Raw genomic sequence first — 11,192 nt, 5'->3', positions numbered from 1 at the left:
TTTATAGATGAGTATAAATATGAAAAATATTAATATGTATTTTCTTATTACATGCTACCGTGGATTGCTTTGCTCCAAGAGGTGGCATCATAGCTTCCCCAAACACCCCTAATTAGGACGTGACTCCGACCCAATGCAGGTCTTCATAGTACGATTGAGGGGCTAGATCAGACCCTCGATCGTAGCCCTGGTAGAGTTTACCAGGGCATTGACATTGTGACATTGGTGCCTCATCTTTATCTAGAGAAGCTCGAGACTAATCGCCACATTAACAATGAAAGTTGAGCACTTGAAGCGGCAACTTGCGGCCCGAAGTGACAAGATGAGCCAAATCTTACACACCCTCCAGTTGTTCGGCTTTTGATTTCAGATGCCATCATTTGATCCCCAGCCACCTCAGATATCGAGTAATTAGCCGCTCTACCCAGCAGATCCCCAGGCGTTCGCCCCAGCAGACTTAGGTCCCCTGCTTTTAAAGTTTTTATTTTTTATTTTTTTATTAGGATATTATAACCTTTTTATTGCTTGTACGTACATTTCTAAATATAATATAATTAATAATTAAATTAATTATTCTTTTTGTTGTTTTAAATAACAAATCATTAAATTAAGTAAAATATCTAATTTAATAAAAATTATTATTAAAAATAAAATTATTTAAAACAATTAAAAGAAAATTTGCTTGACGAAAATATGTGTTGCCTAAAATTTAACACTACAAAAGTATACATTGCATGTAACTTTAAGTGACGAAGTATTTTTAAATAAAAAAACTAAAAAAAAATACTTGAAAATAAAAAATGATATGATAAATTTCTGCCTCATGATTTACTCAACGACATCTTTCATTGCCCTAAGTTTTTCGTAACGAAGAGAAGTCTTCACCTCAACCTTAATGCATGTGAGGCCACAATGTCGTAACCTTAAAGTTAGCGCGACGAAATACCTTCGTCCCTTATAGTTTAATGCGATGAAAACCTTTTTCACAAACCTTCGTTGCACCAAGTTTTTTGCGCAACAAAACTTTTGTTTTCATGGCACAACTGTTTGCTTCTCGACCTTTGTTTGAGTACATGAGGGCAACGAAGATTTCGTCGCCTAAAATTTTTTGCATGACAAAATTTCTCTTTGCGCAGTGAATTGATTTTTCTTGGGAAGACACTTGTTTGTAGTAGTGGTTGTGTTATTTACACACTTTTTTTTTACAATCCTTGTTAATTTCTGTCTTTTGATCATCTTAAATTCAATTTGATCTAATTCAGTACGATCTAGCACCACCATTTATTTATTTGATAACCTCTAATACAACATTTAATTCACTTAAACCATCGCTTACATGGGCCTGCAAGCCTTTATTTTATGTCTTGGGAGTCATAACCACCTTCATTAGTTTGCATACTTGGCCTTATATTCCGTCCAAAGCTGATCAACATTCTTCCCCAGCAAGTCAACAAAATATGTAGCACTATAGCCATCCCTCAATTTGCTATTCAATTCAGCCACGAACCCATCTCTCAAACCATTCAAATAGTCCAAAAACCTAGCAGTAACATCGTATCCCTGGTCCCACCTATCCCCCTGCCCTGCCTGAACCCAATGACTCGGGTCGTACCCTGCCTTCAACCTCACGTAATCAGCAATTCCCTCAGTCAAACCCACTGGGGCTTGACCATTCCCATTCCATTGCCACACGTGCGTTGTCTCATGGTAAAGCACACCGGTGATCTCTCTCTTCACATCGCCGGAGTAACCAGCTATGTAGTCGGCGCTAACGTGGATCACATCGTTCCTAGCATATGCGACCCCGCTCATGTTTTCAATTACCAAACTGATCTTTTGGACACTCTTTCCATCAGCGGCTGTGTTTTGCTGGAACAACCTCCGTATGAAGTCAGTGGCAGATATTAGGGTTTGCCTACTGTACTCGGCTCCGATATCATTATCGAATCGAACCCCACCGGCGCTGGTTCCAGCATTGTTGGTGACGTCGTAGTCGACTGCATGGGCAGTGCCATGAAGGCCTGCTAGTGTTATGAGTAAGAGGAAATACATATGGTGAACCATAGCTGGGAAATTTAAGGATCAAGGCTGGGCTTCTACTTTGTGGTTTTGTGATATGTGAAAGTGAGCTATTCCTCTATGATTTATATAGAGAGCAATATGTATACAGTGTAGACGTATTCAAAGTCTATTTATTCTTGGGTGCTTATAGGCACCAGTAGAATTCTGCACAACAGTGATAGCAGCCATGTCCCACCTTCTTTTTAAACGTTCTGGGCACCACTAGAATTCTCTACAACAGTGATCAGAAATTGTTTTCTTTCGTACACATTTAATGGTGCCAGCTTTGCAACCGCAAACGCAGGTAATATGGTTCATTGAGTGGGTTGTAGGCTTAAAAATCATAAATTCATACGGCCATAGCAATGGAAAAAGACCTGAGTCAATTTTGGGAGTCTTCATCAAGCATGGTCCACAATCTTTCCCATTTCCATTTTATAAATGCAGAGTATATACTGTATACAATGCATGGCGTCGTCGAGTGAGAATTTTCCTTTAAACTGGATATCAATCCGTGAGCAGAATTCATATACATACCCACTGATATGTAGGTAGGCTGGGATGTGTTAAATCAAAGTTAATTAATCTGGAACCTTTTTCGGAATTATTCCTTGTAGTATAGAAATGTAATTTCTAATTAGTATATGACTTCTATCTGAATAGGGATTGATATAACTCTATATATTGATATAAGGGTGCTTTAGATTTAGCCACTTACAACTGTTGAAAGATTGTGGACCATATAGGTGATACGTATCCCGAGGACGAGCGTATAGGTGATACGTATCCCGAGGACGAGCGTGGTCACTCGAGGCAGGGGGGCTACGACCCTTCCACTTACCAGTGAGTGGGCTTTTGGTTTTCTGTATATACCTATATACATTTATTTTCCCAGAAATTATTTGAAAAGGGTTATTTGTTTTATGCCATGCACCATATTATCATTGTTTATGCACCATCACATGCTTTAGTAGTGGCATACATATACATATGCATATTTGGTGTTGTGGACGCACAGGTAAGTGCCAGGTAAGTGTTATTTACATTTATTTTCAGTAGTGGTTTGAGATGCTTAGAGAGCTCATAACCTGCACCCCCGGTGTTAGTGCTCCCGCCCAGAGTAGGGCACAGTCCTTCACGTGATGTTCACCTCCCGCACCACACGCTCAGCTTGGATCCAAGTTAGGTGCACAGTCCTGTCGTACAGACCACATTAGGTGGTTCCGACTCGTAGATGACCCGCGATTATTCGCACAGCCTTCACGTGATCGTAGCACTAGAGCGTATATATATGTTACACCCAGGCCTGTCGTACAGACCACTTTAGGTGGTTCCGACTCGTGGGCAGGTTTAGTTATTGATATTGAGATTTGAGCTCTATATGCAGCCGTACAGGTCACGTTAGGTGACTCCGGCTGCCAGACTATATGCTATTGATACGATTTATACCTGAGCACTTGCATTTCATTATGAGGTTTGACATGGCATATCCTTGAGCATGATTGGCATATCTATATATACGTATATATGATATTTTCTGGGAAGTATACAGGTTTTATGGCGAGGGGTTAGAATGTATTTTACTAAATGGTTTTCAAAAAGATTTGTTTTTGCCCACTCACGCTTTTGTTTTGCGCCCCTCCAGGTTCTAGTTGCTTAGCAGGTTCGATGGTTTCCCAGAGAGCTTCTCGGCATTTCTGACAGACATTCACCAGCGTAGGGTCACCTTCGGGTGTACTGTTGTCGTATCATTTTCTTTTGGACTGCTGTAGACTTATTGCTCTGAACTTAGCGTCTCACCTACGCTAGCACTTGTTTTTAGTACATTGTATGCTAGTTTTTAATTATTCGTACTTTTTATATTACTGTTTTATTAGCTTCCGCACGTGCACATGGTTACGTCACCTCCGCGTGGCGGCCAGCACGCCCTGATCTCGATCGGGGTGTGTCACATACAGTTCGAAAACCTTATTTCAAACCATTTTCAAACACATAATATTTTTAAGAAAAACGTACAGTTCGAAAACGTTACTTCAAACCATTTTCAAACATTTCCTGGATGCAAGGTCAAGTTGCATATTCAAGCCTCCAAGGGACTCTGCACCTCCAGCAAGGCAACAAATGCGTTCTCATTCTGATAATATCACTCTAGGGCAGTAAATACTTGCAGCAAAACCTACAACACATCCAATGCTTCAGCAAATGCCTTGTATCAATTGTATGACCTCGCATCTATGGGTTTGATATAATCCTACCATTTTGCGTCTGTGGGTTGATGAGATGATTTTGAACTTTTGAGAGTGAGACTGATTTGAGACCGAGAGCATCACTAAGGCCTACTCTAACTCTGGAGTAAAACTCAAATTTTAGATTCTAAACTTATTCCAACTTGTTCCAACCTTTGAGGTAAATATGAGTTTCAACTCAAAACTCATTTCTGGAGTAAATTTAGCCCAAGATTCCTCTTGGGTTAGTGGAGCTAGTTCATCATATATATATATATACTTTTTTTCAGTTTTATATTTATAAATTCATTGAATCCAACAACTAAGATCTAATATGATCAAATCCAACAGTAAAAAAAAAAAGGATCTAAGGGTCTAAATTTAAATTTAACGGTTAAAGTAATTAAAAAAAATTATTTTATGTGTTTCATATTCTTCATGGTGTTCCACGAGTTTCATGGTATCAGTTTAGAGATTTTTCAATATTTATCGGAATCTGAATATTTTTTTTATTAAAATGTTCATAAAATTAAATTAGGATTGTGTACATAATTTTGTTTAAAAAAAATTTACTTTAAGAAAAAAAATTATCCTAAATTCATTCTCTAATATTCTCGGGCTAAAAAATTTAATCCATAAGGGTTGAAGAAAAAAAACTGTTTTTGGGTTAAAACCTAAATTTTCTGAACTAAAAATTTTAGATTTTAAGCCAGAGATTGGAGATGGTCCAAGCAGGAAAGTGATGAAATTATCTATAATTGAGTCCACACTAAATGTATGGATTCTTAACAAACAACCAATTAAAACATAACATCTAATATGGATATTTAATTAAATGCTTTTCTTTTATGGTATTGTTAAGAAGACTAAATTTTGTAAACTAAATAATGTGGCTGTTAATATTTTTTTTTGTCAAAATGTGGTTGTTGATAATTTATGTATTGATTAACTCGCTTATTTTTTAATAGTAACAAGTGACAATTGAGGATGAAATGACTAATTTATCCTTAAATTTGATATAATTGATTCTGCAATCTAACATCAATTGGTTAATTGCCTAATTTTAAATAATCAAACCGCAATTTATCCTAAAGTTTTATTTTTATATCTTTGTTTCATTGTCACCAAATTTTACGCAGCGGTATGTTTGTATCATTTAGTTGTTGTCATTCTAGTCACATCCAAAAAAATTTTGACGAAATTATTGGAAGATGTGATGACGTGCCCACTGATGATGTTCAACTTAACTGTCATGTCCCACTATCTTATTAAACGTTATAGGCACCAGTAGAATTCTGCACAACAGTGATAGCAGCCATGTCCCACCTTCTTTTTAAACGTTCTGGGCACCACTAGAATTCTCTACAACAGTGATCAGAAATTGTTTTCTTTCGTACACATTTAATGGTGCCAGCTTTGCAACCGCAAACGCAGGTAATATGGTTCATTGAGTGGGTTGTAGGCTTAAAAATCATAAATTCATACGGCCATAGCAATGGAAAAAGACCTGAGTCAATTTTGGGAGTCTTCATCAAGCATGGTCCACAATCTTTCCCATTTCCATTTTATAAATGCAGAGTATATACTGTATACAATGCATGGCGTCGTCGAGTGAGAATTTTCCTTTAAACTGGACATCAATCCGTGAGCAGAATTCATATACATACCCACTGATATGTAGGTAGGCTGGGATGTGTTAAATCAAAGTTAATTAATCTGGAACCTTTTTCGGAATTATTCCTTGTAGTATAGAAATGTAATTTCTAATTAGTATATGACTTCTATCTGAATAGGGATTGATATAACTCTATATATTGATATAAGGGTGCTTTAGATTTAGCCACTTACAACTGTTGAACTCTACACATAAACCCACCTATATTAAAACATCTAAATAAAACCCAAATTTTGAATTTGATGTCATGTAAGATAAAAGATGTCCATACATTTAAATTTATTTACAACACCATGCCACCAACATTAATATGGCTATTACGGTTTTTTTGTAGACTTTTAATTTATTGTCTTTTGTTTGTCAACAACATTCAATTAATTCAAGTTTTTTTTGCTTTTAATTTAAAAAAACAAAAAAAAGAAGAAGTTCTTTTCTTCTTTTATGTGAAATCGCCTAATCCAAATCTAATTAGTTCAATATACATTCTATTGAAAAAGTAGATACATTAACTTGTGAAAATAAAAAAACAAAAAAAAAGGTAAAAATAAACTTGTAGATACATTGTTTCTTGTAAAAACTAAACAATAGTTACATTATTTTCATAAAAAAAATAAACAATGTGTAATTTTTTTTTTTTTAAATTACACAATAGGTACACAATTTTCGTAAAAATTAAATAATAGGTACTTTATTTTTGGACAAAAAAAAGAAGAAAAAACTAGTAGAAACATTGTTTCTTTTAAAAATTAAACAATGAATTTATAAGGTAAATTAGTTTTTATGTATTTTGCATGTATGGATTTGTTATTATGTAGGTAAATTATTTTTCATGTATTTTACATATACTGGGTATATTATTTTTCTTTTTTTAAGCAATCTAATTGTAAACACGAAAAATTCCTGAAACAAGAGACAAGAATACGTGTACAAAATATATTTTTGTATTAATGATTTTTTAGGGTTACAATCTCTTTGTAATTTGGTCCTCTGATTCTATCTTCGTAGGGTGTAGGTTTGTGGATGAGCTGTTGATCCAAAGGGCCGTCGGGGCTTGATCTAGGGATGAACAGTTGATGAACGGATCTTCAAGGGCTTTTGGGCTTGATCTTGAAGGTTGATGGATGAGCGGATCTTCAAGGGCTTTTGGGCCTAATCTTGAAGACTGATTGGATGTGTGGATTTGTTGAGGTTGTTGATCCAAAGGGCCGTTGGGGCTTGATCTTAGGATGAACGGATGATGAACGATGAACACTTCTCTTCAAGGGCCGTCGGGGCTTGATCTTGAAGACTGAACAGATGTCTTAAGGTTGTTGATGGATGAGCGGATCTTCAAGGGCTTTTGGGCCTAATTTTGAAGACTGGGTGTCTGGATTTCTTCAAGGGGTCGTCGGGGCTTGATCTTGAAGGTTGATGGATGAACGGATCTTCAAGGGCTTTTGGGCCTAATCTTGAAGACTGAGTGTATGTGTGGATTTGTTGAGGTTGTTGATCCAAAGGGCCGTTGGGGCTTGATCTTGGGACGAACGGATGATGAACACTTTCTTCAAGGGGCCGTCGGGGCTTGATCTTGAGTCGGTGGAAGTTCTTCAAGGGCCGTTGGGGCTTGACCTTGAAGGAGGATTTGACGAAGAACGAAGATAGCTTTCTTGATCCTTCGGGATTTGCTTGAGAGCTTTAGAGTTTCAAGGCTTCAAGGTTTTGGCGTAATGTGAATTCCCTTCTTTCTTTCTCTCTTTCTTTTCTTCTTCCTCAAATGAATGCCTTGGCTTCCTATTTATAGAATTCCAAAACTTGATTTTTGGATTTAAATAATCAGATGAAATAAATCATTTCTGCCAGATATTGACACGTGTCCTATTTGATGACCTTTCCAATTTATTTCGATTTTTCGTTCAGTCACACGCTACATGTAAAATTTATGTGACACGTGAGCGTTGAAATTTTAATTATTGGTTAACATTCATTTCACCGAAATTTCGATGTCTACAAATGCCCCCACTTCAAGGCGCGTCGTTGACATGTGCTTGTCACGTGTAGAAGATTCGTTTTGAAGTCCCTTAATGTAGATGTCAACCCAAGGGCCGTCGAGGCTTGATCTTGAATTGAGCTGGAAATTTCTTCAAGGGCCATCGAGGCTTGATCTTGAGTTCGACTGGAAGATTTTCTGGTTTCCTCCAATCGTTGATTTTCCACAAGCTTAATCTTGAACTGGGCTGGAAGATTCTTTTGGTCTCCTCCGAAGGTCTGAACTTACTCCTTTTATCTAGAGTTGAATTTGATTCAAGGGTGGTGAACACTTGATTTTGAATCGGACTTGTGATTTCTTCAAGGGCCATTGAGGCTTGATCTTGAACTGGGCTGGAGGATTCTTCTGGTCTCATCCGCTCGTTGATTTTCCTTTGTGCTACTCTTGAACTGGGCAGCAGGATTCTTTTGGTCTCCCCCCGAAGGTCTACGAGTGGTTTCAGGATATGGCAGGCAAGTACGAGGTGGAGGTGCTGACCTGTTTCTTTGTTCAATCTTTCCAATTCGTATTGAATACGAATTGGAAAGATTGAAGTTTCCTTGTCCCTTCTCTGGCAGTGTATCAACCGTTGAAGATGACTACTCGAGAGCAATACTAGGTAAGCAATCAAGAATAGATTCCAGGTAGTCGGTTCCAGATCGGAAGACTGACTCCAAGTACCGGCTGATTACTTCTTTCACTTTGCCATGCGAGTAAGAACAAGGACAAAGGAAAAGACAGGGAAAAAGCATGATATGAGATACCTTTGCTTTCAAAGAAGCAGCGAATGAATCAGCACATATATTTGTTGTGCTTGTCTCCACATGCTTCGATGTATCATTTTCACTTGCCTTACTTGCTCCCTTTGCAGAAGTGGTATTTCCTTATGCAGGTTTGGCATCTTCTCTTGTAGTATTTGTCCTCTGATGCAGGAGTTGAATGCAAACCTTGCATTTGAATGGACCATCACTTCTTGGTGGCAGCGCAAGTTTGAGTGGAAGTTCCGACATATTGCTTTCTTTGTCCTTATCCTGGCAGGTGAGAACAAGGGCAAAGGAAAAGACAGGGAAAAAGCATGATATGAGATACCTTTGCTTTCGCCCTTGATGATATGAGATACCTTTGCTTTTGAAGAAGCGGTGAATGAATCAGCACATGCTTCAATCTATCGTTTCCTCCTGGGTCATCTGTACTCCAGGCATCTGGTATCTTCAAAGGTTGAATAGGTTTTCTCAAAGGAAGAAGAAGAATTGTGTATTTCGAGAGGCTTTGCTGGGAGTGCGCCCTCAGAGGTGAGGAAGAGTTGACAAACTTTGCTTTTGTTGATCACATTCAAAGGCAGCAGCCATGGCGGAGGCGCAGAAGCAGCCAGAGCTTGAAGTAGTGCAAAGCGTCGAGCTTCACGATCGGCTAGTCGTTTGACAGCGGTCACTGAAGATCTTTGAGCTCGAGGAAGGGTGTCAGAAGCTTGAGGAAGGTTTCCAGAAGCTTGAGGAAGCGATTCAGAAGCAGCAAACTGAAAACTTGCGGCCCAACCAGAATCACCACCCTCTCCTTCAGTAGTCTGCACAACTGTCTCAAAAGGCTTGACATTCTGAAACAAACTAAGAGTTTCATGAACTTGGAAACTCTCTTTACTGACAATTTGTGTGTTAGACCCGAACAGCCCTTCAGAACTACCCAAAGCACGGTCTTTGTTTCGTTCAAAGAAAAAGTTGTCGAGATTGACTCCAGCCAAATCTGGTAATTTGGGTAGATTGGGGTTCTCATTTGAGAGATCAGTCTCAATTTTCTCTGGCCTAGAGGTCCATTTTATTTCAAGATTTAAGAGATCAGACAGACTTAACTCATCCTTCCGTGCAGTCTGTCCTCTGTTTAATTCATTTGCTCCAATAGGTAAATCCACATAAATCCAGTCTGTTTTCACATTTGGTTCGCCAATTTTGAACGGAATCAGGCCTAACTTTGCCAGAGACACTATCCTTGGAAAGTGCCTTTCTTCACCTGGTCCATAGATAGCAGCTGGACGAACTGCACAGGTATAAAGACACTTCCCAGTCTTCTTCCTGAAAGGACGAGCATTGTACTTTAAGACCAACTGCTCGGCAATTGATTTACTCCGGCCATATGGATCGGCATGGTTGTTGATAGGGAAATAGCGCAAGGCCTCGTTCCCATTGACAATCTCCTGTCCCCCAAACACAACATTATATGTGCTCACATAAACCAGCCTTTGAATCCCGAACTCGAGACACGCGTCCAAGATATGGCCGAACTGCAGCGTTTCTTTTCCTGACATGCCATACGAAGCAAGGTGGAACACACAGTCTGCTCCCCGCAGAGCTTTTTCCACATCCTTTTTCTGGGTTAGATCCCCTTGGACGCAGTGGACGCTGTGCTGGCGGAGGCGATTGGACCAAGGACTTGTCTCTCCTCTGCAGCTTCGAAGCTTGCCTCGCTTGAGCCGACGAAGAGGACTCATCGATGACAGCTCGGATCTCGGTCCTGGAGACTCTCGACCTCTTTCTCTGGCCCCACTGCAGCAGCACATCGCCGGCGCCGCGGATTGGACTGGGAGTCCGGCTGGGACTCTTGTCCTGCCGTTGCTGGGTCTGATGGTGGATTTGTCGCTAGTGAAGGAGGGAGAGTCGCCGCCACCGTCTCCGGAGAAGTAGTGGCCTCGTAGGTGCTGCGGTCGGAGGTCTGGAGCTCTTCTCCAATGGAAGATTGGAGATGATGGTCTCCTTGAGTTCTCTCTGCTGACTCTCCGAAGCTAAACCCGACGATGCGGCGGCGGTAGTGGCGATGGCGACGCCTGAGGAAGAAGACGAAGGCTTTCGATTCGTTCTCGAAATTCCAGGAATGTACTTCTTAGCATAATGCATCAAGCACGTCTCCACCATCTCCAAGCTCAGATCTCCAGATTTCATGGCGGAAATCAACCGCTTGAAGAGAGGCAAGCTCAGAACGACCAAGTCTTCAAGCCATGAATCCGCGTGTTTGGATCTTCTCCGTCCGCCGCCCGCGTCGATCCCATTCCATAAAATTTGCTGTTTGGAAGCAGAAGATCCTGAAACAGTATCGGTATTGGTATTCCGATTGGGTCCACCGTCACCGACTGAGTAAGAAACCTCTCAGTTTTCGAAATAAGGTTGTCCTCCGAGTACTCGGTTCGTGCTTTAGACGGCAACAAACCCTCTACACTCTGCGAGCCGAGGAGGAGAAG

The 11,192-nt window shown here is 39.8% G+C and overlaps 1 protein-coding gene across 1 annotated transcript; it reads right to left on the bottom strand.

Moving 5' to 3' along the window:
• Positions 1 to 1,257: 1,257 nt before the first annotated feature.
• On the bottom strand, positions 1,258 to 2,125 carry LOC137725880 (uncharacterized). The gene has a single exon (XM_068464708.1). The coding sequence runs from the start codon at positions 2,062 to 2,064 to the stop codon at positions 1,387 to 1,389; it is 678 nt and encodes a 225-aa protein (XP_068320809.1). The 5' UTR covers positions 2,065 to 2,125; the 3' UTR covers positions 1,258 to 1,386.
• Positions 2,126 to 11,192: the final 9,067 nt, after the last annotated feature.

This window comes from Pyrus communis, chromosome 2, assembly GCF_963583255.1.
Source record: "Pyrus communis chromosome 2, drPyrComm1.1, whole genome shotgun sequence".
NCBI lineage: Eukaryota > Viridiplantae > Streptophyta > Magnoliopsida > Rosales > Rosaceae > Pyrus > Pyrus communis.
Note: the sequence above shows the minus strand (reverse complement) of the source record. Positions and strands in the feature narration are given on the sequence as shown.

Bases quoted from the DNA above. Each gene is read 5' to 3' on its own strand.
- LOC137725880 (XM_068464708.1), bottom strand. From the start codon at position 2,064: ATGGTTCACCATATGTATTTCCTCTTACTCATAACACTAGCAGGCCTT.